We start from the raw sequence: 26,938 nt of genomic DNA, 5'->3' as shown, positions 1-26,938 counted from the left end.
CGTCATTCCTCGGCGACTCTCGCAGTTTACAATTTCGGAAACAGGGCAAAATTGTACAATTGTACGCCTAGTATATACTATTTATGAGGTGAATGTAGCTTTGCGCTTTCCATAAAAAATTATAATACGCAATTTAAAGCAGGACGGTTAACTAATTGGTTTCCCGACCCGGCTGTCCTCACATGACCCGTCAGGGCAGCACGACAAGCTACTTGAGGACACTGACATTGCCAAGCCTCTCAAAACAACCCAAAGACTTATTATATATTAATGCCTCGGCAAAAACATTATTTACCAAACATTTAAAATGTTCTTGTAAAAAAACAAACATGTAAATATAAACTAAGGGAAATGAACAAAAGCAGAAGATACCTTTCCTTTACTAGGATGTAAATTAAACTAAACAACGTCTGTAAAAATGAAAGATACACAGAAATAAAGAAAAAACGTCAGGCAAGCATGTAGTGTATGCGCTGAAAAACACTGGGATTTATACACAAATAGACAACTTGTTTATTAGTCAGTAGTTAGTGAGATTTATTTTTACAATAGTCTGGAACAATTTAGTATTTTTGTTTAGCTTTTTAAACGTAGGACTAAAATCCTACACTTCACATCATGTGAATAATTAGTATCTTTGGTTTGTCCCTCCATTTATAAAATGGTAAAACTATGTGGTCCCTGTGCACAAGACAACTCAAGAGTTGTTTCCAGAAAACAATCATATTGCCTTACACACCATAATGGCCAGGTGGATTAGGATTTGGGGACAATAAGTAAAAAGACAAACTACAATATCTGGAGAAAACATTACATTAAATATTTAAAAAAAAACGTAGTACCAGGCTAATGCACAAATATAAGTGCTTGTATAATTCTATGAAAATAGAACCTATGTATATTTACATAGCTAAGAGGGTGATGCGTGTGATTATTTAAAAAAAAGGTCATATTCTTCCTGTAGATAAGTCAACAGAAGTCTGCAATCTCTCGTTCCAACTCCTGTTCAAAATGAGAAAGCAGGATTAGAAACATATTAGAACCATTAAAAGTACGTAAGGCAAGAAAAATACATATACGTATTTGCATGATAGATTACAGTGGTCAAATTTGATCTTAAGGGTACAAGTAAATGTGTTTGCACTAGTCTTAGATAGCCATTTAAAAACATACAAAACTCGGGTATCAAAAGCTGCCTTTAATGCACTTTCTTTGCTATGACAAACCAAAATCAGTGTCAGTATCACGGTATTCGTTATCAGTATGGTCCAAAACTAACCTGTATTAGTAACGTTTTGTTGTAGTCGCGTCGGTGTCTGTAGATGCTTTGGCAGAGCAGAGCATAGAGTTTCTCCAGCTTGTAGACCTCGTAGCTTTCAGTCTTGGTCACTACTCTCTCCAACAGCTCCTGAAGAAATGAGTGGACAAGGCAAAAGAAAAAACATTTTAGTTGACAAATTTCATAAACTTCTCTGGAAAAAAGGCAGAAGAGTACAGGATAAGGGAAAGTTAGCTTTATTTCATCATCTCTTTCTAAGGTTGCCTGTTAAGTCATGATGCAAAAAACCTGTCTGACCAGAAACTATAAAAAGACTGAAGACAAAGATATTCTGCCAGCCGCAATATCTCACACACCTTTAATCCGTCTCTGTCCACCACCAAAGGAGGAGTTTCCTGTTCAAGGATCTGCAGGGCTTCGTCCACATCGACTTTCTGCTGCTGCAGCACAGCGTTCTTAAGAGGCCTTACGCTCCGTTCTAAAAAACATACAAACAATATAATAGATGGCAATCTGCTGACACAATCAAGCTAAAACACCGATCTTGCACTTACTATAGTCTCTAGAAACACTACACAAACTTCTGATAAGCATGTCTTTTAGTATATTCTTAAAGCCAAAGTTGAAGAGCTGAGCTTTAAGTGTAGTATCAAACCTTTGTCTGTGTCCTCCTCTCCTCTGTGAGCTGCAGAGACGTCTGTGGTTGAGGTATTTGCTGCTTCCACCTCCATTGGTTCAGCAGGGCTGTTCTGCTCTGCCTCCTCTACAGTAACTACCTTGTTACTTTCGTCTGTCTGTGTTACAGCTCGACATTTTTCAGTCCTTGTTTCGGTCAGCTCTTGGCCTTTAGTTTCAGCCCCCTCCTCTGTGTTGGATGGCCCCTGGGTATCTCCTTCTGTCACAGTGTGGCTGTCCTTGTTAGTGTTGACTGGAATGCTTTCACTGGTCTGATTTCCTCCCTTTAAGACTTTGATTTCCTCAGACTGTCCTGATTGATCTTTATCCACACTTTCTTTTTCAATCTGGTCGTCATCTTCTGGTTTCCCTGATCCACACAGGATAACCTTATCCTCAGCAGCCGGACTCTTCTCCTCTCGTCCCTGCTGACTGTCCTCCTCATTCTCAGTAGGCCCTAAACTACCTTCCTGGGCTGGTGCAGGCCCTGACTCTCCACCCGCCATCATGGGATCCTCGTCTCCTTCAGTCCTTTTCTCACACTCATCTGCTCCTCTCTTCTCAACCTCCTCCTCCTCATCGTCTCCATCTTCCTCCTCAGACTCTAAGTGTGTATCGTCTCTGGATGTGTGAGGAGAGCAGGACGATCTTTTCTTTGCTATGAAGCCGGAGGACCAGCGACTTTTCCGCCTTCTCTTCTTCTGGGCTGTCGAAACAATTTCAGGGGGCGTAAAGATTTTTTGTGATAGTTATTTAAATTAAATAATGTCTAAACTTTCTATAACACCCCACAACCCCCCCCCCCCCCCTTCTAGCAAGCAGAATACTCATGCTTTTTAAGTTTCTTTAAGTCCTTGTTATAAACCAGAGTACATTTTCCCTATAAATAACCCTAAACAATTTGTACATATTGAAATCTTCTGGATGAGTTTTTTTACAGTGATTTTTACCTGTATGTTTAGGGGTTGTAACAAAGGAGGCACTTGTATTGGGATAGGCAGCAGCTGTGGATTGAGCCGGTTCACTTTGGGGGGTCTTTTCCGTGGTTTTGGCCTCAGCAGGGGATTTGGAAAGTTTGGGAAGAACGTTGTAGAAAGAGGGAGCAAACTGGACAGTGGTGCAACCTGTTTTAGTGAAAAAAGAAATAAGCACAATGTTTTTCTGTCCTTCTTCACCTTAGTGAATATAGACTTTAAATTGAGCAGAGTCAGTGTTTAGGTAACTAAAATGACCATACTGGTTAATATCTTTGAATCTGGACTCACACATGTCTGGGTAACCCAAGGGTGTAGAACAATGTTACATTTGCTTTCCTACTACATGTATGTATATGCACAAATATTCAAATAAACGCATTCACCTCTTGCGCTGCGCGATGCTTTGCTCTCTTCACAAATCTTTTCAAAATCTTCATCCAGTTCATCTTTGATGATAGCATGGACGCTGTCCTTCAGAGCGCATGCTCTGTGGCGGATCTGACGGTCTGGACAAAACACACACAAGACTCAGATGAGCAAGAATGTAACATTTATGTTCAAACAGTTGCATTATAATAGTCTTTTATTTATTTTCTTGTGAGGATGTTTTTGCTGATGATTTCACTGTGTACCTGAGGGGTCTCTGTCTGGGTTATATTCGAGGGCATTCTGCCAGATGAGATCCACGTCATAGAGGAACTCCTTCACCGTCTCATACTGATGGCGGTCGATCTTAGAGAGAACTGTCGACAGGTCCATAGGCTGCTTGATAACCTCAGCGTAATCTGGCACCTGAAACACGACAACGAGGCTGCTGTGAGTACAACTGAGGGGAAAAGGGATCGGACTGAACACTGAATAGTAAGGCTTTATTAGGGAATATGGAATGAGATGAAAGATTATAATGGAACAGTCACCTCTTCTAAATCCACAGGCTTTGTAAAAGCCTTGAAGCGTTTGTCTTGGGACAGGCGGTTAGTTACATCACGCAGGAAGAGGCGGAGCTCCCTGAAGGTCCCTTCATCCTGCTCAGCCAATCGCTGAGTCTCCTCTTCTGTCAGCTGGCGTGGGGTAGGCGGAGGGGCGACAGGGAGCACCTCCAAAGCATTGAGCACTGAAGAAAGTGGAATGTTGACAGAGGAATAGAAAGTGAAATCAACACAACACTACATAAGGCACAACATTTATTTGACATGTCTTCTCTGTGTTTACCCTCACACAATCCTCCACCTGAGCCATTTGGGCAGGATATGTAAACAGTAACCAAACCCCCAAAAATCCAAACTTTTTTATTGTCCGTCCATGGAAGGTTTAATGAATATATTTTTCAGGCATTTTTCTAAACAATCAAATCAGTAAAACCAATTTCTGTAGTGTAGCTAATAGGTGTATGACATCATCATTAAAATACTGTGTAAAGTAAATGTTAAATACACAAAAACACACTGAAAACCCTGAATGATGCTTTTCTAGTCCTCAGCTTAGGGACTAAAGCTTAGAACCGGCCTTACAGTCATAACAAAAAAACTGTACCCCTCTGCATTGCTTTAATGTGTGTTATTTTATTTAAGATTTAAATATAGTATGTTGTTTTTAAAGTGTACCATTTGTATTGAATATAAACAATTGTTTGTGTATTGATCTTGTGTTTTATATAAAATAGTGATTTCAAACATTATTTAGGCTTTAAATAAGCTCCATGGTTTTTTTGCCTCTTCCTGCACTGTTTATCGTTCGTTTTCTGTTATGTTTGTGTATTTCTAAATTGTACAAAACGATTAAATAAATTAAAAATGAATAAAATAAACTTCTCTATTTCTCACCAGCTTTCTTTTTTGAGGCAGGGGCCTTGGCAGCCTGATTGAGGATTAGATCCTCAAAGAAGTTTCTTCTTTCTCTGCTGTTGGGGACCTGGACATGGAAAATCTCCCCGTACTCCACCCGGAACAACTCCTGCACCTGAGACAAGAAAATAAGGACCCAAGAGAAGACATGTGGATGAGTGTTGTCAGTGGTAGAGAATCTTCTATAGAGAGAAAATTAGACACATTGACATCTTATTTTCCCTCAACAACGTTTTTGGATGCGTTTCCACTAGGCGTAGTTCCGGCTAGCGGGTACTTTTCACAGTTTTTCTGGCTCTCCAAAATCGAGGTTCTTTCCGGGTCAACAACCGGGCTGAGTATGCTAAACTAGTGAGAGAATCGCTGGCAACTACAACAAAATGAACATATTTGACCGTGATTTAATTGTAATACACGTTTCAAAATGATGCCGAAGTAACAACATACTGATACCGGTTAGTAAAACCATGAATTAATGCTTCGACAAGTCTGCAGACAGACGGCAGGCGAAAAACCCTTTTAAAATGCGTGTTTTCTGAATGGAGATCGGCTAAGCTAACGCAGTATATGCTCCGACCGTTCACACTCACAACGTCATACAGACATAAATAAACCAGCGACTGTATTCGCCATAACACAGGCAGTCTGTGGTTTGTACTTGTTTAACTTTTGTCTAGTTTCTGAACAGATATGAGGAGCTGTGAGCTCTGAGTGCTAACAGCTAACGGCTGATGTTGGTTTTCTGAAGATGACGTCAGGGCTCCGCCTACACTGCGTTACTATAGTTACTGCCCCAGCTACTAAATTGTAATGGAAACGCAGCATAAAGTGAGCCTGGCCTACCAAGGCCTAACTATACCGTACTAAGCCGTGCGAGGCCCTGCAGTGGAAATGCGCCATTAGTCTACATGGCCTCACTCCTCTTACCTCCACACTCAGTTGGTCATACTGCAGGTTGCATGTAGCAAGGAGCAGTATAGGAGCGAAGGAAGGGATGGAGCTGAGCAGGCTGAGGAAGGTGGCTCTTAAGGCCGGGCCCACTGTTTCCCACCACTGCCCGATGTGAGGGATGTACAGGATGCTGGGAGATGTCCGCTTCGCTTCAACAAAGATCTGTAGAAAAAAGACAAATAAAGATTAATTGATGATACTTGTATTAACATTATTGTATTTACAGTGTCCACAAACATTGGCACTTACACAGAACGGTAGCAATTTCACTATGACCAATATGACATGATCTATCTCATCTTATAAAGCAGTGTTTCCCCTATATACAAATAGCGGCGGCGCAGCTGAAATATGTGCGCTGCTGCTAGGGGGCGCCAGCCAGGTACCCAAAACAAATTAAATACATTTTTTTTTTTTTTAATAATAAGTGGCGACCCTTTTTGGTTTTGATTGTTTGTTATGTGGATTTGTAGTATTTGTGTTACTGTATGTTCAATAAAAGGTGTATTTTTGCTAAATCTTGAGACGTTGCCACTGTATGTACTGGCACGGCCGATTTTTGACATAGGCGCTGTAACGGCCCGTCCACACAGCAGCGTTGGAAGCTTCTTCCAACGCTTCTGCCCAATCACTTTGAATGGGGTGACGTCACTTTTCGCCGAACTGCATTGTGGGAAGCAGAGCGGAGCTTTCCTGGCGTTTCAGGCTGCAAAAGTTAAGCAATGTTCAACTTTTGAAGCTTCTGAAGCTTTCGGTGGAAGCGTCAGCTAATCAAATCATATTGCCAGTACAAGCTCTGTTTTTGTAGTGTATTTGTCTTTTGTAGAGATTTTTTTTCATTTATTCTTTATATATAAAATCTCGCCTAGGGCAGCAAATTGTCTAGAACCGGCCTTGGTACTAGGCCTCAAGAGCCTTTCTTGTGCTGGCAGACACATAGAAACAAATTGGCGGGGCGCACTTCGCACACACTAAAATATTCCACGCGCTCCGCACTCACATTATGCTAGGCCCACGTGCCTTAGCACCGCTGCTATGACTCCATCCTAGGGGAAACAGTGTAAAGGCTCAATTCCTAAATCAAAAGGTATGAGGACATAGGAAAGGAAGGTGAAGACAGCACAGTGGCATTAAACCAATCAGTCCCATGAAAACCATTTTGATGATGAATCAAAATGTTTCCTGGTTACAGATTGTTTTTGAATTGAGGATTTCTTTTGTTTTTCTTTATTTCACATTACTCTAAACTAAAGTAATTAAAGGTGACAGACTTCTGTTCTGGTAATGTGATGGCTCTTTCATACAAGTATTTGTCAGTAGTACATATTTATCCCCACAACCCATTTGTAAAGGAGGCGGGGCCCATGAACTACAGTCACTGTTGCAGCCATTTTTGGCCAGTGAGGTCCACTGAACAGAACACACTGAATTTGACAAGGCTGCAAAAGTAGAGACTGAATGTTTTACTTTGCAATGTTTCTCATTTACCTGAGCACAGGTCTCTTCTGGTGCAGTTGCGCTGGCTCCAAACAGCACAGCCATGTCCAGTGTGTACACGGTGAACTTCTCCAGAGCGTGGAGGATGGCAGGACCCAGGTGGGAGCTCTGCCCTGAGCCCAGCCTGCCCATCAGCAGCAGCCTGGGCCGGTAGGAGGTCGGGTGGCTCAGCACACTCCTACACACCCAGAGATGACCCAGAGATGAGTTAGGTGGTAGGAAAGGTTTCATTATTTGGATCAAATATTTGACTTGCAGCCCTTTTAAAATAAAGCAAAGATAAAGGGAACAAAAGTAAGATAACTACAAGACCCATAACAACATAGTGTAAATGCCTAAGAAGTATCAGCAGTGATTTTGCTTAAGAAATAATGTAAAACAAGATTGATTTACAATCATATTGGCCCTTGAGGAAGTGTGCCACCAAAATGTCACAAAGGATCCAAAGGAGGCACTGCTAGGTGTGATACCAGGAGAAATATTCAACAAATACTGCTTGCAGCAGAAATTAAGTGGTCAAAACCTGACCCCCAACACGTAATGTATGGATTGAGAGGGTGTGGTGAAATCTGTTGGGTGGAGTAAATAACATTCTCTGAGGATCCAGAAAGAAATATTTTTTAAACGGCTGAGTCCCCGGATGAATGTGCTGATTCAGTAAGACGACTCTGGTTTACCAACATCTGCTGAACCATCCCAGTGGCTAAAGCTCCTCATCAAGGTGCATCAAGTGTAGGGTTGCACAATTCTGGGAATTTTCAAAGATGGAAACTTTCCGGAAATGTTCCGCCCCTTTGTAACCCTAATCGAGTGGCAGTGGCCTGCACATGTCTTTCTCTGTACTGGCTTTGTAGATACAAATAAATGAAAAGAACTTGACAAAAGTGTGAATATGTTTGTACAATGAAACTTAAGTATAAAAAAAAAGGAAACGATCGATGAAGGATGAGGAGATAATTTCTGCATAACTTTGCATTATATAAATTGTTAACCAACCTGGTGAGGTTGAGGAGACCCTTAACGGCAGGCGTCTGTCCACTAGAGCATATTTCTGAGTTCTCATCCTCACTGAACATCAGATCATCCTCAGACAGACCACAGGCCGCGTCTGGAAATAAACATATGTATTCATTGTAAAATGAACATTCAATATAAGTGTGTTCTCTTTATAATAACTTACAAATAAAAGGGAAAGCCATTTGTTAAGGCAAATTAAATGATGAAACAGAATATAAAAAATAAAGCAAGAGCGCACCTAGTACACTCTTCCTCTTTAAGCCCTGCTCAGCGTGTGGGAACAGTCTGCTGACGGTGTTGAGGATGTTCTGCAGGGCGGCGCTCAGCAGAGGACGGATGGCTGGTATCAGGGCCTTGGCTGGTGACACTACTGCCCTAAGAATCACAATCAGTAAGTATCATATTAAAATAAAATAAACATATGCAAGTACCAGGCACTGGAAACTAAGACAATTGTTTATAGATGTTCCAAATGGGTTTAACTATAGAGTACGTTTGGTTATACCTCTGGGAAGCAGGCACCATGTTGGACATGGCCGACATAAAGTCTTTGCTTGTGATCGCGATTGAGTCCACATCAAGCACAAGTTTCTGCGATGAGGAGTAGATTTGTGGGTAGCGTCGGCGCAGTGCACACAGGGCGGACTCTGAACACACTGCCTTGATGTCTGCACCGCAATAACCTGGCACAGAGAGAGAAGTTGGAGGAATGTAAAAGGATGTGCTGGTAGTTTTGTTTCGTTTCCTCTCACACCATTGTCATTTCCAGTATATGTTGCACATAAAGCCTGAAAATGTGTTTCAGTCAATTTGATACCAAGTTATACAGTAATGACATTTTTCATTTAATGCAGTAGCTTTTTGTTCTTGGGACATTTAGCATTTGCATCTTCAAGCTGTTGGACCATTGTTCTTGCACCATACAGTGTAAACATACCAACACATTTATCGGCCAATTCTTCCAGAAAAGTGTCACATGGAGGTGGATCCCACAGTCTGGTGAGGATCTTCAGGATGTCCTTCCTTGCCTGCCAAACAAAATAAAATCTTTTTTTGGTCAAATCGTTGAAAGCTGAAAGGATTCGAAAGCAGAAAAATAACCACATGAAATTATTTGTAAATATACTGTATATGAAAAGTGTTAAAGAGCATCTACATCTTCTCCTCACCTCTCTGTCTGGCAGGCCGAACAGGAACTCTCTGTCGAAGCGCCCTGGTCTCCTCAGTGCTGGGTCGATGGAGTCCAGTCTGTTTGTAGCTCCGATCACAACAACCTCTCCTCTAGCATCTAACCCGTCCATTAGAGCCAACAGGGTAGACACAATAGAGCTACAGAGAACAAAAACAATGTTACTCACAATGTCTTCGGGAACAAAGAGGATAATACCGCAGTGAAATGATCCAGATTAATTGGGTTGGATTGTTATCACGACTACATGCTTCCAACCTGTGTCTTTTTCAAGTACAGTATCCTTAAATATTGTGAAGCCCTCATTCTCATTGCAAGCTGCTCTACGTACTTTCTTTTCCTGATATATACAACATTCGGATTAAAAGACACTACTATAGTAATAATAAATGTCAAGCAAGTAGCTTTTTTCTTATTTTTCTTATTTTCTGAAGGACAACAGCCGAGCTATAAATAATTTGCTAAATGCTGATTAAGATGAATTTATTTATTTTATTCGTTCAAATTTGGCAGCCATATCTGGCAACCCACCACAAGATAAACATATTTTTATGGTTTTACTCTTTGTTACTTCCTGGTTTCAGTGCCATCACCAGACATGTTTTGTTCAAGGTAGGAACAGGGGTGCTGCTCACCTGTGGATCTGGTCCTGACGGCTGGACCTGACTGGAGCCAAACCATCAATCTCATCGAAGAAGATGATGGACGGACGCATCTGGTACGCCTGGAAACAATACGAAGAGAACTCAGTTGCAGATTGTATTATCTTTAATCCTGACACTTGATCATTTCAAAATAGAGCTAGAGTTAATGTGTGGCATTCTAAAAGTGATAGGATTGTCTTTTGCTGACTACAGGGACCAATCGCACTTCTCAATTCCAAAAAGTATATTGTGTGTTGTTGAGGAGTTTGGTTTACCTGATCAAAAAGCAGTCGTAGCTGTCTCTCAGATTCTCCCACCCACTTACTGAGGCAGTCAGCTCCTTTCCTCATGAAGAACGACACCTTTTTATCCCCCTGACTGCACTCATTGGCCAGCGCTCTGGCTACGAGGGTTTTCCCTGTGCCCGGAGGGCCGTAAAACAGACAGCCCCTAAAGACAAGAGAGAAAAGACAAAGAACAATAATGAGGATATTATTATGTTTTTGCTGCCATTGCAACCCAACAAGCTTCCTACAAGAACACAGTAAATCAGATATTGAGTCACAGAATATAAAATGAATGCTTAACCATATCATCCTGTTATCTTCTCTACAAACACACGCCGATTACCTGGGAGGCTGAATCTTGAACCTCTCAAAGACTTCTGGGTAGAGGAGAGGGAACACCACCATCTCCTTCAGCGATGAGATGTGTCTGCTCAATCCTCCAATACTATCAAACCGCACCTGGATGACAAAAAGTGGGATGTGGTGAGTGCTGCTGTCCAGTCCCCCTTTCACATGTGTTGTATTAGCAGGAACACAAGGCTTTGTTTTATCCTTAGTGTTCAAAAGGTGGAGGAGGCATACAAGGCATGTCCCTGTTTATAAGACTGCATTGTGCATCTCTCTCTTTAGATTCCTTAAACTACCGATGCTTACCGTCTTGTCTATTTGCATAGGGTCCACATCAGCCAGGCTGGCTCCAATCTTCATCCTGTCCTTTTGGATCCCCAGCAGGTCGTCTTTCACAAGGTTCATCGGCAGACATCTGCAGGGAGACACGACAACATAATAATCAACTTCAGGTGGTTTTTATTGGACGCTCTTTTATCTCAAATATGATGGACTTTCATATCATTGTGTTTTGCATCAGAAACATTAAGTTATTTTTCCTACTCTATGGATATAACATATTATTGAGAGGATGATGGGTACTGGAAACATGTAGAATGTTATCACAAAGGGACCCAACACTAAGCAAGCATTATTTCACTCTTAAAATGGTTATCTCATTTTACACCTTAACTTCAATTTGGATATAGAAATAAAAACTCTAGAGTGCTGGAAAAGATGTATGAAGTTATGAAACTTGAATCAAAAGGGGAGAAGTTTATATGTTATTGATTTATTTTTGCAAATTAAGTCTTTTGGAGCACATTGATATTTGAATACAACCAGAAAACATATTGTTTCGATGACACTGAGTTGCGCTCTCACCTGTTCACGGACCTGCTCCTGTTCTTATTTCTCCTTATCTGGAATTTCTCATCGTCTGAAGATGAGGAAGTGGAGTCACTACTGTGGATAGCGTGTCTCCTCCTGCGAATGCAACGAAGCCACAACATTATCTCTCATCCCATCAGCATCATTATGACTGCAACACATTTATGCAATGCTTGTTTTTTTATTATTTCAAGCCACTAAATGTTACCGATTCTTTATTTGGTTGTTCACAAAAAGCAGTGATTCATTCAACCACTTTTTAAACGACATCATCACCATGCCCGTCTAACACTTCGTCTGGACAAAGCGCAAGGAGAACTTACATAATTCTCCTTTGAAGTTTAATGTGATAAAGAATGAAACCCACAAAATACAGACCAATAGAAACCAGTCTTTTAAAGAATGAGCTTCCCTTTTTTGCTCGGACAATTATTAACTCTGGTGAATTTTACTTCAAATATACCATAACCCAAATGTGCCACACTTACCAACAATTAAAGTGCTAGCAAAGACAGACAGCACCACAAAAAACAAACTTCAAACCAACAATAAACATTCAAATGGACAAGTGAGGGTCTTACCTCTCAGAACTACTCCTGAGGGTGGGATGAGGAGAATCAGAAAAAAAGAGAATAACATTTTGGGATCGATTTCACATAGGATGAAAAATACTAATAGCTATTAGAGACAGTGCAATATCTGACTAGGGTTGGGAAATGTCATTAGTCAAACTAGTTTTTTTCCTGACTTCTCAAGTGTGGTTTATTTGTTCATGGCTGATGTTAAAGCTGTCATACTAACCTGCTGGTTCTTCTGTTGTAGGGGCTCCTGGGCGCTGTGGAGCTGAATCTGAACCTGCGTCTGGTCGGAGACGAGTGTTCCACTGAGTACCTGCCGCGCTTCCTGGGCTCTCTGGGTTCTAAGAAAACAATAACTGACCTCATCAAACTCTGTCAGATTTGACAACATACTAACATGGATTAAAGGTGCAGTGTTTAGTCTGCAGCTGCCTGCTCCACAATGAATGGAGGACAGCATTCTACCGTTACTACTGGGCCAAAACAATATACATTTACAGTCATCAGTTGTTTTAAAAAGGCGTCCGTCTCCTGGGGCTGCCAGTCATTCTACTTGACCGGAGCAAACTCAAGAACTACAGTATTCAATGCTATCAGTTGTTATATTTGTAAAACACAAAAGAACAAAACAAAACATGAAAAGCCCTGGTATAAATTACCATCCTGTGGGACCTGGTAGCGAACCACAGTCTTCCGTTGTCTAAAGTCATAACGCCTCTGATTTTCTTCTTCCTCATCCACGCCATCCTCATCTTCTTCCTCTTCCTCCTCCTCCTCTTGTTCATCTCCCCCCTCCACTGCTTCCTGGTCAACCTCATTCCCTTCTGTGAATTATGAAAAAAGGGTAGAATTGTTATTTCAAATGATCCATATTTTGAATCTCTAATTAATTTTCAACCCACAGCCGAATACTTCAATCTTTATTCCCAGGCAATAGAGAACCGCAGTGACGCGTCCTAAAACCCGGAAGTAAGTTAGCATTTTTACCACGTCCGGTTCCTTCGATAAAAAGCAATGCAATTTCTCCATAGGGTTTTGGAAAATAGCTCCAAATAACAAATTGAAGAGACGGATCACGTTTTGTTCTACGACATTAAACACATCAGCAGCTGGTGATTTCTGAAGAGTTTACGTGTCTGAAAAACGATGGTTGTTACCAAGTGGCTGAATAGGACTACAGAAGTTATCCAGGCCGTTTTACGTCATTACACCGAACACGTAAACACTCCCCTAAGTTTGTTTGCCCTGTTCTGCTTGAAAGCAAGTCCCTGCCTCCTGCAAACTGTTCAAACAAACACTTCAACTTGTACCATTTACAATCTGTATGTTTGAATATGGATCTTAAGTCGGCGTGACGTTGAAGCAGCGACCCTGCTGTAGTTCCTTTATAGCATAATGTTAGCATTTTGCTTCTTGCAACTAGATTTATGCTTCGAAAATTATAAAAGTAGGGTAGACATGTGGAGATTATCCGGCTGAACAAAACGTGATCCGTCTCTTAAATGTTTTTCAACCACAGACCTTATTTCGAGCTATTTTTCAAAATCCTATGGAGAAATTGCATTGCGTTTTTGACGAAGGAACCGGAAGGAGTTTACTTCCGGGTTTTAGGACGCGTCACTGCGGTTCTCTATGTACCTGAAGTGGTTATTATTGAACTAATCCCTCTCACCTTGGATCTCCTCCTTGGCGTCTGTACTCTCCACATCTGTCCTCAGAGACCTTGTCAATCTGCCGCTGGTGTACACGCCAAGCTGCTACAGGGAAACAGGTCAATGCTGATTGGTTCACAGTTTGGAAGCTTGTTAAACATCATGACAAAGCTAAATGACATGCTGTCAATAGAATACACAATACAAAGCTTGAGATGAAGAGTGACGTTTCCTGTGTGGGTTATTACCTCTTCTTCAGTGTCTCTATCTCTGCTCCTGAGTCTGCGTCTCATCTTCTTCATGTGATCCATCTTCTGGAGAACAGCTTCAGCCGTGCTTAGGGGCAAGTAGAGAATAAACTTGTCAGATTTAATCGCGTTTATCTCTAATCTAATGACTCATTATCTCCAAATCCACACCCACAGTCCAGTGTGTATGTTATCCCATGTGTTAATAACTACTTTGGTGATTGTTTCAAATGAATCAGTGAGTTAGGAAGCAAAAAGAAGCTGGGGTGAATGTGACTGAACTCACTTGGTGATGAGGCGGTCGTAGAGCACTGACTGTTTACGGGTATCCAGTTTGTATCCGGTGATTCTGGAACTTCGTCGCACTGAACCCTCCTCCTCCTCCTCCTTCTCCTTCTCTCCCTCCTGGCTCTGTAGATTAAAGCGGCTCCTCTTGGGAGTGGATGATCCCTCCACCACATCTGAAACATCTGGGCGATGAAAACAGCTTTTATCAGATTACTAGTAGTAGAGACCCTATTAAAAACGAAATTCTGCTAAACATGTTGTGTGTGCTATACAATGTCCGAGCTCAAGGACATTTCTTTTTAGAATTGACTTTGTAGCGAACTGTACCTTCTTGCTGCTTGCCACTGGATGCGTTCCCCTCTCTCTGCAGCCTGGAAGATTTCCTGAACAGAAAGACACATACAAATCAGAACTACATACCTCATGTGAGGTATACACTCATATTTGTGAGCACATTTTTATATTTGCACAAATGAATACCCCTTGTGAAAGAGCTCCATCAAATATGATATGGCTAGCTTGTATTTGGAGCATTTATTGTGTTACATTCTATAAAAATGTACCTCACATGGTAAGCAGCAACAGACAACATTACAAATATTCAAGACAATAAATGAATCTTTTGACACACGTTTTGTCATACTAAACCTCAGAGCTGCTAGCAAAAGGTTTTATGGAGATGTTACAACACTTGGTCACCTAGAGGGTAACTGGTTAAAAAGCATTACTAATATCAAAGTAAGTGGGCCTGTATTACCTGAGGGATCCTCCTCGAGTGCTGTCTTCAATCACAGGGGAGCTGGTCTTTGGCTCCATGTCAGCAAAAGAGACCTCTGGTTTAACCCTCTGCCCTCTGGTCCTCGGAGTGTGATAGGGTCCACTTCCCTTGTCCTGCTTCAAATCAGCATTTCCCTGCCACATTAAGAGTTCAGAGTTTATAGTATAAGTACAAGCAAGGATGCATGTCTGCTTCTTTCATTATCGTAGGAAGAACATTTTCATTTTCGGTCTGTGCAAACTGCAGTGTACTAGATACAAATCTATAAACCACTGTGACTCTTCTCTGCTATGTATTCTTACTTAGAAGTGTAATGCAAACAGTGTAAATCCTCACTATTACCATGTGAAATGTGTTCCTGTCTGATTCATAATAATTCATAGCAACAAACTGTTAAATATATGTGGCTTTTTCATTCAAATTTGGTCCATGAAAAATACATTAATATACATGTTTATGACTGCCAAGTCTTGACTGCTTTGTGGCAGGGACTGACTGTCCCATGACTTTACAAATAAAGACCTGCTTTTCATAGCAGAAAAAGTCAAAATAACTTGTTTTCTTCTTTCACTAAAGGGTTACCACTATCTTCCATATATTCCACTGAGCATCATCTCTACAGGCACATTGTTGAAACACTTGTTAGTCGTCTCAGATGTTAGCTAATGGGCTAGAAATAAAGACTTAAAAGTAAGCATAAGTAAGTTTACTCTGAGAATATACTTTATCAACTACTTTATGATCAACATATATTCTTAACTCCAAACATGTGGAGACTAGATAAATCATAGGGTTTCAGAATTGAAGAATGAGTAAATGAAAAAAGAATGAATGAACATATGGCTCAACTCATCCCTCTACAATCAAACGTATACCAAAGCACAATGCAAGGCTAGTCAAACGATATACTAATAATAACATTTGCCTTTTTAAAGCCATGACAACACTGAACCCAAGTAACAGTTACAGTTATACTGTATAGTGTTTAATGATATAAGCACCACATAAATCAGCCCATGATATAAGAGTTTAAGTACATGTTAGGAGGGACTACGAGTGCCAATTCACAAAATGTGTCAGTTTCTCTAAGAATTAGTGACAAGCTGGCTAGTTAGCCTAGCACGCTAGCGAAACTAATACAGCAGAGTTAAGTGACTAGATACACCAAATACATGGTTGTGTAGTTATCTAAGCAGCTGTCTGGGTGTAATGCTCACATTCACTGTGTTGTTTTCGGTGCTGCTGAAGCTGTCATCCAGGGCCCGGGAGGACCGAGTCTGCCGGGCGGACTTTCTGTGCGACGCGGGAAGCAGCGACAAAAACTCCGAGCTTGTTTCCAACTCCATCGACCTCCTGTTCGGGGTTGTTGCTATCGGTTCGGCTCCGGGACCACCACCGCTGCTGCGTAATATCACCATCTTGACTCCAAAACGACCTTTTTCCAGCACGGACGACGGGTAAACAGCCGCGATACCCCCTTAAAATTTCGTGAACGTTAAACGTGCCGACAACATAGCACAGCTCACAGTAAATATCCGCCAGCTGACAGGCTGCTCACTAAAACCCTTGATTTCTGGCGCCACAAACGTCACTAGAAGTAATGAGGACAGCGAATAAGAGCTTCCGCTAGAACAAATAGATCTCTGGGATGAGTGCGAGTTAAGTAAAGCTATAAAAGTTTGTTTTAATTATCGGCAATGTTACAACAAACACTTCACCCATATTTAATGGACATTTATCATAACACTCATCGTAATTTTTTAAGTTTCCAATACTCAATATAGGCGGAGGGATGCTTAGCCATTCTTAAAAGGTGTTCCGGCTGATTTTAGAGCGCGCTATTTCAACAATCGCGTGCAGCTGAGCTTATTGTGTGTACAGTGTACTGTGAGCACATTCACGTTTCACTTATTTAACAATAATATTTGACCAAACTGCCATATCTAAACAATCGCATAAGAATTCAAAAACAGTCAACATTAACTCATCGTCTTTTATTTGAATAAGTGACAGATACCAGAAGAAAAAATACAAACTCTAGAATTGTTTCTAGCCTGAAAAAAAGAGCTTTTTGTAAAACGGCTGTACAGGCAACCAGATCCTAAGTGTAAAATCTCAACACTCTCCATTGCATCCTTTCTCCTAAGCCGATCCTCATTTATTGTATTTCAGGGATACTAATTAGGTGCAGTCCGGTGAATAAAAAGGAAAACTGTCAATGTTCAAAATGAGTAAATACCAAGTCTTTTATAAACATTAGCCTCATTACCATTTTCAATGTTGTCCTTTTTGTTCACCTCGAGGGCCATTTTGAACAATGGTTACAAGCATTTACATTCTGAGTAATGATACAGCAACATTGCTTGATTTGAAAACCGATAGAATTAGCTTTGAAACAGTAATGACAAATAATAAAATGTAAGGATTCAATGGAAAACTTGAGATTTCACGCATCAGAGCCCACATTCCTTTTCATATACACAGCAGCCAACTGTCACATTTCACAGTACCAGGATATCCATTGTATAACGAGGCCAAATAGTTATGTGATAACATTAGTTTGCCATCTCACAGTCCCCGATGTTCAGTCTATGCAGTTGTGAAAAGCCACATAAGCACACAAGTGCCATCACAAAGTAAAGAGGGTCTGGGCATTATACAAAAGAGCGAGGCTGTCTAATTCTGCCAACTCACATTTATAGTTTGGAATATAGTGAGGTTTTAGCATTTGTTCCGATGTATTTTCAGGACAGAAACAGTTTGGTCATATCTCAACATGGCCAAACTATGTGACTACGTGTGGTTTAAAATAATGTGTCATGAGACAGTTGGCGACTGTGCTTTTATGTCATGAAATGTGTCCAGAGAGCCCCATCACCAGGGAGGGTGTGTTCACGCAATGGCTGCCAGGTAGTCTTTCACCTCCGCTGGGGTGAGTCTTCTGAAGCCGGCCTCGTTGCAGATCCCCACCTCAATGTTCTCCTCTGTCATCTGACCCTCAAAACTCTCCTGAAACACAAAGACAGTAAGGTATAAATGAAGGATACTACTAAGGAAATATGTTCTATATCTTAGGTATTTTCATAACAAATATCATACCTTCAATGTCAAGATGGCTGTGTGGATGGCATCCTCCAACTCCAGATCGTTGTTATACCTGGAGAGGACAATTAAGTGGTTATTTAACAATCTGTGAAGTGTAAAACAAATTGAGTATGCTTTGTAATGCTTTCCTGTATATTATTCGAAGTTCTTGTTCCTAAACAATTTTGGGTAAGCTATGTGAATAATGCCCTTTTAATACATAGACATAAGTGCCAATATTATATAGTGAGCCATTGCGAAATCAAATTCATTGCATTTGTGTCACCTAAACATGAATACTGAGAATCATGGATTTCTATAACTCAAGTGAAGCAGGTGGCATCCTTGTGGATCTTTCTTGAGTGCAAACTACAAATCACTTGGATGGAAAGCCACGCTTCAGCCCTTATTATAGACTACACTGGGGCACCTATTCAATCTATCAGGCATTTAAAAACATTTTATAAATGACATACAGACTTCGCTCAAAGGTGCAATAATATACCAGACTTTGAATGCATCACATCTCCAAAAATTACCACAACAAATAAGTATTTTTACACCTGTCTTGATCTTTTTTCCCCCCCTCATACTCTGTAAAGCACTTTGGGTGAAAGGTGCTATATAAATAAAGTCCATCATCATCATCATCATCATCATCATCATCATCATCATCATCATCATCATAAAGGTTCAGAGCACTCAGCACTTATTGTGGAAGACACTAACTGTTGAATACAAAAACTAAGAAGCTCACATCTATACATTCGCCGCCTGGAAAATCAATTAATTTTATTAATTCGACAAATTGCCTTTTATGGTAACGTCTTACCTTTTTTCCAGGAATGTTTTTCCATTAACGTAGTTCTTGCCCATGGCTGTGGCTTTCCATGCAAAATATGCACCCTGCCAGCAAGAAACGGAGGAAAATAAGTGACAGATTATTATAAAAGAGTTAGAATCACAGCAGACTAAGAACATGGAATAAGAGTTGAGCACACTCCAAACAACATGTGCTACCAACCAATATGAAAGTTAGTAATACAACATACAGAGGGGTCTGACTGGAACAGGTAGGGTTGGCCTTCATCCCATCCCGCAATCAGCAATGAAACACCAAACGGACGCACCCCACTGTAGGAGAAAACAACACAGGTTCAGTTAAAAATAATTCTGACAGAGTCTATAGGCGCTTTCACACCAAGTACTTTGCCGTACTTAGTTCTGATTAACTAAAGAGCAGATCACGTTCACACCGCAATAAGTCCCTGAGGGAGGATTAGGCAAATGAAGCCGTTGACGTCACTTCTTCTTCTGCTTTGGGTTTACTGGCAGGCCGCTGGCTTCAGTAGAAGCTGCTGGGACCCATTTCTGATTGGCTGGGCGGATTGCAAACCACGCCCCGTAAAACTCTCAAAAAGTTTTGCGAAGCCGCTATTTTATTTTCTTCGCATTGCCATTATCATCATTAGCATTAGCCCAGCGCACAAACGGAGAGAGACTAACTTATGGAAACACAAAAGAAAACATGGGAGCGGTGGAGATGAGGTCCGTTTCTCAATGTCGAGTAGAGCTGCTGCAGAGCCACTATTTCAAGTATAATACGTCATCGAGTGGCGCCGAATGCTGGGCATTTAACATGCACTTAAACAGTCCTTCGGCGCCACTCGATGACATATTATACTTGAAATAGTGGCTCTGCAGCAGCTCTACTCGACATTGAGAAACGGCCCTCATCTCCACCGCTCCCATGTTTTCTTTTGTGTTGCCATAAGTTAGTCTGTCTCCGTCTGTGCGCTGGGCTAATACTAATGCGAGGAAAATAAAAATGGCGGCTTCACAAAACTTTTTGAGAGTTTTACGGGGCGTGGTTTGCAATTCGCCCAGCCAATCAGAAATGGGAACCTTTTTCTACCACGAAAGTCCCTGGCAGGGACTGAAAAGGGGGTGAAATGGTTGTCATGAACTAAGTACTAGTTCCGGATTTTTTTGGTGTAAATGCACATTTTCGGAACTATATATCGGAAAAGTACTCCGGTATGAAAGCGCCTATTATGTAGTGTTTGTATGAGTGCTTCTTCATGTATACCCACCCGGACTGTGTGTACTCCTGCATTACAGAGGCCACTCTCTGGACGAGCTGGCCTGTGGGGATGGGCTCCTGGTAAACCAGGAAGTACTGTTGTGCCAACTTCCGGGCTCGTCGCACCAAAACCCTGCAAAGACACAACTCGTTAATTTATCTGTGAATGCTAGGCTCAGTAGTCAGACAAACACTAGTTTCATCTTCTAGATTTCTCTCACACAGTCATCAAAATCCTGAATCATGCATTTTAAAATCTTGGGCACACAAGATATAAGACACTTTTCATTACGCTAACTGTTGACCCAGAAATCCCCCACCCCCTTTCCAATCATAGAGGATCTCCCGATCCCTTAAATGAAACACCTGAATTATACAAGGAGAGAGGAGAATTATTCAGAAAGTAATGGATTTGCTTTAGCCGTTTATAATAACCCAACACAGCCCATGTTCACATGACCTCCCCTATAGTGCTTTTAAAGCCTTTGGACATCAGACAGAACAAAAGGTTGTGTCTCAAAATAGCAAACGAAACCTCAGCAAAAGAGTCCCCACCTGTAGTCAGGACCCATTCCACTGTAGACCATGCCTATGTGTTTCGTGATGGGCTCCACTTTGTGGACACTCTGCTCATCATACAGAATGGACTTTTGTTTCTTCTCTGTTGCCAGGACAACTCCATTGGAAGCTGAAAGTAAAAGACAAATCAAAATTAGCATCTTCAAAAATGTTAACTTTCTAACCAGCTTCAACTATATGTAATGCATACATTTGAAGGACATTAGTGGCCAATTAGGTTTCTGCACCAGTGTGTGACATTGACCTATTGACTTGTCTGAATACAAATCAGGTCCTTTGTTTTAATAAGCTTGTAAAACCCTCATTGTGCAATACTGCCATATTTTGCCCCTGAGTCCCACTTCCCTCTGAACTTGCAGTTGTGTGTTTCTGTGGCAGAAATGGTTCACATCCATGCGTTCCCATGGTAATGAACCCTTTAGCAATACATGCATTTAAGGATTATACACCTTTCAAGACATAGAGTATTGTTGTATCCTCTGATATCAATTCGTCATCTAACAAATGTGGATTATTCTATAACATGTTTTTTTCAACTCTAAGCATGCAGCGTATTTCATCAATATTTAAATAATATTAAAATACATGGGACCCACTTTGTCTAAAAAACATAGTTATAGTTTTTCTCCGCACATTTCCATGACTTACCTTTGATGCCCACTGAGGGAGCTCCGGCTGCTACGGCTGCCAGGGCATACTCAATCTGGACCAGTTTACCCGAGGGGCTTCAGAAAGAAACAAAGGATGCTGCATTACTATTATGTTGAAAGACAACATCTACTAAACGTTCACGGCTTCTGTAGTAAAGTTTCCAAACGGGAGCTCATGTATTATGGTCAACAAAGACGAAACCGAAACAACCGACTCATCTGAGCTATTGTAGCTAGCTAAGCTAGTTTTAAGTTATCATGTGGAACTGAACTGTTTCGGGCTATTCAGTGACACGCTTTCAAATACAAATGTGTGGCAGGTTTTTTATTTTATCATCAATATGAGAAAGTCACTTTTTAACTGTTTCATTTGAAAACACGTTAGCCAACATGCTAACAGTTTGCATTAGCCGATTCATTGCACTACCCGGCGATGACAGTGCATCAGCTCCAACTTTGGCCCAAATCTGCTTTTACTGTCAAAATGCAAAACCCTGCGTATACGTTATCGAACTGCCATCCAACAACAACCGCTACGTGCTGAAAATTAGGATGCTAATTTCAAATTAAAGGTAATTTTTTGAAAAGTTTACCTAAATGTGGTGAGGGAGAAACTGTAGCCTCGTTCCGCCATCTTGTTCTTCTTCTTCTACTCTGTGTTGCCTGGAGACTTGCACATCCACTGAAGAGTGCACACTGCCACCTATAATAGTCACTGGACATGAACACCCATCCGGCCTGCCGTACAACCTTTGGATAAATAAGAAATGCAATTGTTTTAATAAAACAAAATAATATATTCTTCGGAGGAGATGAGTCATTACCTCACAAATACTTTATTACAGATAAGATGTAGAGAGGCTGATCTAAAACAAGTTTTACAATGCAAAGTAATTCAATAACTTTAAACCTTTTATGTATTGTCAGTAATCCAAATCATAGAATCTTATAGAAAAAATAAATGCATTATTTATGAAAATGTTATATTCAGATTATTTACTTATGACATCATTATTATAGAAAATGCATGTGCATATTTCAGATACCTTACTATATTATAGCCTAATTATATGTATATACTTAACACATGTGGCTGCTACTAAATAATCACAGCATTTGTATTTTAATTTATTCACAAATCTTAAATAATAAAAAATGAACTAAATTCTAGAAAAAAGTTTGGTGTTTTGTTGAACCATAGAGACTGATTTAAAGTATAATTAATTAGTTAATAAACAAAGTTGAGTGCATTTTAGAAAATGGCCGCTAGGTGGTAGTAAGACACCTAGATGACTTTCGCCTGCCTGAAATTAAACAGAGGAAGAAGCGTGGTCTGTCGCAGTTCGATGACGATGTATTGAGTCTCTGTGACCGTGAGCTGTTTGACATGTACGGAAAGCAAGCGTGCTGACCAAAACAATGATGAATTTAGCCACTTTAGTGAACAGCCTCAGATGCTCTCTGCTGAGCATTGAGAGGAGACTTCTGCAGGCGGCCGGACTAGAGAGACAGCTGGGTGAGTTTCTGGAGCCCAGCAGGCAGAAGGTTATTCTGCTGCTGACCATCGACACAAGCCCTGTCTCTTAAACAGACTCATCATGCTGAATTTAATGTTGAGGTGCAGTGAAAGCTAACTTGTAACACTGTATTTCCTGTGCAGCCCCAGCGCTGACAGTGGCTGGCCCCGGTCTCCTGCCTCAGGTCGACAGGGAGGATGGGCTGGAGGAGCAGCAGAGCCCGGATCAGCCTCCTGGCCTCACAGACGGTATCCTGTGGATGGCAGTGCCCAAGAAGAGACGCACTATAGAGATCAACCGCACCAGGAGGAGATCTGAAATAAATATGTTACAACTCAAGGTACTCCATGGATCCTCTCAACTTGTCCTTGTACTCTAACCCAACTGTTCTTCATTGCTGTCTAACTTATAAAGCGTTATAGTGCTGATTGTTAGTGATTGAATATATGAGCTGCAACTCATCCCTGTACATTTAAAGCTCAATAGCAGCAGTTTTCAGCAAGTTAAGCTCTAAAAATTACATTTAGGAAACTCACAGAAACGTCTCAGTTAAAAGGTAATTAAATGTTTCCTAGGATGAAAGTTGGAAGAAAGCAACGTTTTTTAACACAGCTAATCAGACTTCTTATAGCATACATATTACGATATGTGTGGATTATTCACTGTCAACCAAGTGAACCAATATTCCTAATGGAACCTAACAACTGTTAAAGTTGAGAACCCCCTTGTGACTGACTGATACAGGAAAACATTCCTGCCCACTGCAATAACTCTCTATAACAACACCTCTGGGTGTCAGAGAAGTCTCTGCTCCATAGTTTCTCTTGGAATAAAATCACACTGTACATTTTACATTTATATATTCAGTTTAATATTTAATATTCCATCTGTCACATACTTATGTACATATAATACCTTGCTTTATATCTTGTTATTGTTCATTTGTAAATTCAACATGTATATTTTCTACTTTCTTGTTTATTTCTTGTCTTTTAATTTGTATTGTACAATGCCATGTCTTTTTGTGCTGCTGCAACACTAAAATGTCCAAAATTGGGATCAATAAAGTACTATCTTATCTAATTTATATATTTCAATTTATATTCAGTACTTAAGTAACATTTAACATTCTGTAAAATCGTTTTGCAGCACTTGGTGGTCAACAGTGTGAAATGCCTTCCTGAGATCAAGGAAGACAGCACCTACATATGGGCTCGTGTCCAACATACATTTAACCTTTTCCACAAAGACACAGTTAGCTGTCTCAGTGGAGTGGTGAGCACGAAAACCAAACTGCATTGGGTGAAGTGGAGCGAAACCTTTATCTAAATGTTTGGTGATTAGTTTTGACACCCATTTCTCAGCTACCTTTAGAGACACAGGGGAGGATGCTGATTGGTCTGTAATTGGACATTATTGCCTTATCCCCAGATTTAAAAATCGGTGTCACCGTGGCCACCTTCCAGGATGATGGAACTTCCCTCGTGCTGATAGATTGATTCACTAGCATAGTAATTGGTTTTATTAGACCGTCGATATGTGTCTTTTATAAAGTTGGTGTCGAAATCATATGCATCCCTAGCCTTAGAACCTCTTAACCCTAAGACCTCAAGGTCTAAAACGGGGTGTGTATCCACAATCGGGCTAGGTGAGACCTCAGATGGCAGGAAGAGCTTTGTAATGTCCAAAGCACTAGTTAAGAAATATTCATTGAGAGAGCTGGCCAACACTGCAGGGTCTTTTATCAGGGCATCATTGATTTTTAATTCTAGTACATTATTTTCCTGTTTAGTTTCTTTACCTAATAGTTTATTTAAAGTGGACCTATCATGCTATATTTGAAACATACATTGTAGGGCCATACCTATATAAAACATGTCTGTGAAGGTTTTTTTTCAAAATACCAAACAGATCCTGCATTTTAGCCATTCCTCATTTCGCTCTATTTGCTCTATCCAGCCCTGTTTTTGCAAGGGCTGATTCTGCTTTTGTGGTAGACTACAGCGTCACTTACAGGCCTGGCATATTTACTACAGCGTCTCCAGCGCTTTCGAGCGGTCTCTCATTCCCCTGATAGGTGGAGAGTTGCCCATATAGGCGGAGCACCCCTTTTCTGACGTCAGAAAAATTCAAATATTAATCAGCTCCGTTGCAGCCCCGTTTTTAGAGATTTGGGTATGGAGGAAAAGAGAGAGGGTTGTGTTTTCTGACACTTGGTGAGTTCCCTGACACCCCGAGGACACATATTCATGTATAAAAGACGTACAAAAGTGCATTTTGCATGATAGGTCCCTTTTTAAGGTTTGTCAAACTTTTTTACCGTTACCTTTCGCACCTTCAATTATGTTGATGAAAAAGTTCGCTTTGGCCTGTCTTATTGTTTGTGTTACTTATTAGTTATTAATATTGGTTGATACTTGATAGTAGCTGCTTGTTGGCTGAGCTCATATGCTATAATTATTAGTTTATATGTTGGGTTATAAGTAGCAACAAACTGCGGTAAAGAAAATAGATATTTCCTAAGTTATTTAGAAACATTGTTGGACCCACTGTTTCTCTCTTTCTCTCTCAGACCAACATCGAACCATGTCCTGAGTGTGGCCACTTGAAGCAGAAACACATCCTGTGCAGCTTCTGTTACGCCAAGGTGTGCAGAGAGACGTCAAAGATTCGGCAGCAGATGAAGGCGATGGAAGGGGGGGCCCATGGGGCGCCGGCAGTGGAGACTGTCATCCTGTATGAGGGAGAAACACCAAGTGAGCTGGACAAAGACAAAAGGATTGTGGAGAGGCCCAGGAAGAGGCCTGCTTGGTTCAGCCTCTGAGGTATTCATGCTGTTTGTGATACCAAAGCTGATTATTGATGTAGTTATCTCTGTAAAGATACCGTACCTGATCATTGATTTGTGGGTTTAAGGCTCACACAGCTACATATTTGAATTTTTGGTTTAATTTCATTTGTTACTTTTTCAACTGTTTGTCATATTCTCAAATTGGATGCATTTACTGTATGTTTGAATATTTGACAATACATTCTTTATTTGAAAAAGGAAATGATGTGCTTCTTTGTTGCCTTAAATTCAAAAACTCAAATGAGACCATTCAATGTAAAGACTTACCATTATGTTAGTCAACAAATCTTACTTTATCCACTTTATGACACAGAAAAAACAATGAGGTTTGATAGTTGTGCTCCAAAGTCATTGGCACAATAAAGGGGGGTCAAGAGTATTAGTGTCTACCATAAGCTTTCATTAAGACTACAGCTTTTTAGCATCCTCTGAATAAACCCAATTTTAAAATAGCCACAAGCTTTTTATCAGTAACACAAATATGGTTATGAACCACTTGGAATCGGATGTCTTAAGATTTTAAACATTTATGAAAAGTGTTCAAGTGATGCATCATTCTTGGCTTCCTTGTGATGGAAACTAATCGCCACTTCTTCTGGGGCCTGTACTACGAAGCTGGTTCAACCTAACCTGGATATGTTTGAGTTAGCCGGTTGGCCTAATCCAAAACATACGCGCTCTCGCTAAACGGTCCTACGACGCTGGTTATCAAGTGGATCGCTCAAGCCAGCCGTGTCCTATCTAGTTAGGTGCGCGTTCACATGCAAGGGGTGGTATTTGGAGCATTCGACCAATCACAAACATGGAGAAGCGCACTGACAGCGCAGCGTCATACTTCCTGAATGAAAAGTGAACTTTAATACAAGTCAAATATGAAGAAGTTAAACTTTAAACATCCATGAATTAAACACTTGATCCACCAGGATCAAAGCCACAGAGCTGCACCTGCAAGGTGAATACAGCTGGTAAAAGAAAAAGTGTTTGAATGCGTACATTAACAGGTTTATGATATCACTGCCCCGTCTAAAACACGATCTGACTTTAATTACATT

General features: G+C 40.7%; 3 protein-coding genes, 1 long non-coding RNA gene and 1 other non-coding gene across 7 annotated transcripts; 2 read left to right on the top strand and 3 right to left on the bottom strand.

Moving 5' to 3' along the window:
* Positions 1-490: 490 nt before the first annotated feature.
* On the bottom strand, positions 491-16,693 carry LOC117461173 (ATPase family AAA domain-containing protein 2-like). Of its 3 annotated transcripts, none has more exons than XM_034102946.2 (30): positions 16,340-16,693; positions 15,102-15,256; positions 14,672-14,727; positions 14,343-14,526; positions 14,057-14,144; positions 13,829-13,913; positions 12,816-12,980; positions 12,380-12,497; positions 12,160-12,174; positions 11,573-11,674; positions 11,015-11,123; positions 10,704-10,819; positions 10,349-10,523; positions 10,065-10,153; positions 9,410-9,569; positions 9,178-9,268; positions 8,746-8,923; positions 8,479-8,615; positions 8,220-8,331; positions 7,215-7,401; positions 5,703-5,888; positions 4,755-4,890; positions 3,849-4,045; positions 3,564-3,723; positions 3,315-3,437; positions 2,905-3,078; positions 1,935-2,660; positions 1,636-1,757; positions 1,280-1,408; positions 491-1,002 (listed from the first exon to the last, which is right to left on the bottom strand). In XM_034102946.2, the coding sequence occupies exons 1-30, from the start codon at positions 16,538-16,540 to the stop codon at positions 970-972; spliced, it is 4,509 nt and encodes a 1,502-aa protein (XP_033958837.1). In that variant the 5' UTR covers positions 16,541-16,693; the 3' UTR covers positions 491-969. The 3 variants fall into 3 exon arrangements, with proteins under 3 accessions (XP_033958837.1, XP_033958839.1, XP_033958840.1); XM_034102948.2 differs by having other exon boundaries at positions 13,829-13,910; XM_034102949.2 differs by lacking the exon at positions 12,160-12,174.
* LOC117461616 (small nucleolar RNA SNORA5) lies at positions 7,035-7,170 on the bottom strand. Its single transcript, XR_004553731.1, has one exon. It is a non-coding gene; the product is annotated as a small nucleolar RNA SNORA5 (small nucleolar RNA).
* LOC117461174 (uncharacterized) lies at positions 10,772-12,485 on the top strand. Its single transcript, XR_004553671.2, has 3 exons — positions 10,772-10,843; positions 11,035-11,160; positions 12,401-12,485. It is a non-coding gene; the product is annotated as an uncharacterized lncRNA (long non-coding RNA).
* Positions 16,694-17,101: 408 nt separating the features above from the next.
* psma2a (proteasome 20S subunit alpha 2a) lies at positions 17,102-22,222 on the bottom strand. Its single transcript, XM_034102951.2, has 8 exons — positions 22,112-22,222; positions 21,517-21,593; positions 20,845-20,977; positions 20,300-20,422; positions 19,259-19,340; positions 19,039-19,112; positions 18,222-18,279; positions 17,102-18,131 (listed from the first exon to the last, which is right to left on the bottom strand). The coding sequence occupies exons 1-8, from the start codon at positions 22,150-22,152 to the stop codon at positions 18,015-18,017; spliced, it is 705 nt and encodes a 234-aa protein (XP_033958842.1). The 5' UTR covers positions 22,153-22,222; the 3' UTR covers positions 17,102-18,014.
* Positions 22,223-22,844: 622 nt separating this feature from the next.
* On the top strand, positions 22,845-26,088 carry mrpl32 (mitochondrial ribosomal protein L32). The gene is made up of 3 exons (XM_034102642.2): positions 22,845-23,034; positions 23,179-23,375; positions 25,608-26,088. The coding sequence occupies exons 1-3, from the start codon at positions 22,938-22,940 to the stop codon at positions 25,857-25,859; spliced, it is 546 nt and encodes a 181-aa protein (XP_033958533.1). The 5' UTR covers positions 22,845-22,937; the 3' UTR covers positions 25,860-26,088.
* The last annotated feature ends 850 nt before the right edge of the window (positions 26,089-26,938 follow it).

Source organism: Pseudochaenichthys georgianus, chromosome 16 (genome assembly GCF_902827115.2).
Source record: "Pseudochaenichthys georgianus chromosome 16, fPseGeo1.2, whole genome shotgun sequence".
NCBI classification, from domain to species: domain Eukaryota; kingdom Metazoa; phylum Chordata; class Actinopteri; order Perciformes; family Channichthyidae; genus Pseudochaenichthys; species Pseudochaenichthys georgianus.
Note: the sequence above shows the minus strand (reverse complement) of the source record. Positions and strands in the feature narration are given on the sequence as shown.

What these genes read in the sequence shown, in the direction of transcription:
- LOC117461173 (XM_034102946.2), bottom strand. Translation starts at nt 16,540, where the DNA reads ATGGTGATATTACGCAGCAGCGGTGGTGGTCCCGGAGCCGAACCGATA. An exon ending in ATAGAGACACTGAAGAAGAG is followed by an intron (nt 13,914 to 14,056) that starts GTAATAACCCAC and finishes GTTTCCCTGTAG; the next exon opens with CAGCTTGGCGTGTACACCAG. An exon ending in TGGACAGAGACGGATTAAAG is followed by an intron (nt 1,409 to 1,635) that starts GTGTGTGAGATA and finishes TCATTTCTTCAG; the next exon opens with GAGCTGTTGGAGAGAGTAGT.
- psma2a (XM_034102951.2), bottom strand. Translation starts at nt 22,152, where the DNA reads ATGGCGGAACGAGGCTACAGTTTCTCCCTCACCACATTTAG. An exon ending in GGAATGGGTCCTGACTACAG is followed by an intron (nt 20,423 to 20,844) that starts GTGGGGACTCTT and finishes GTGTCTTTGCAG; the next exon opens with GGTTTTGGTGCGACGAGCCC. An exon ending in TGTTCCAGTCAGACCCCTCT is followed by an intron (nt 19,113 to 19,258) that starts GTATGTTGTATT and finishes TCTTGCTGGCAG; the next exon opens with GGTGCATATTTTGCATGGAA.
- mrpl32 (XM_034102642.2), top strand. Translation starts at nt 22,938, where the DNA reads ATGATGAATTTAGCCACTTTAGTGAACAGCCTCAGATGCTCTCTGCTG. An exon ending in CGGACTAGAGAGACAGCTGG is followed by an intron (nt 23,035 to 23,178) that starts GTGAGTTTCTGG and finishes TTTCCTGTGCAG; the next exon opens with CCCCAGCGCTGACAGTGGCT. An exon ending in TAAATATGTTACAACTCAAG is followed by an intron (nt 23,376 to 25,607) that starts GTACTCCATGGA and finishes TTTCTCTCTCAG; the next exon opens with ACCAACATCGAACCATGTCC.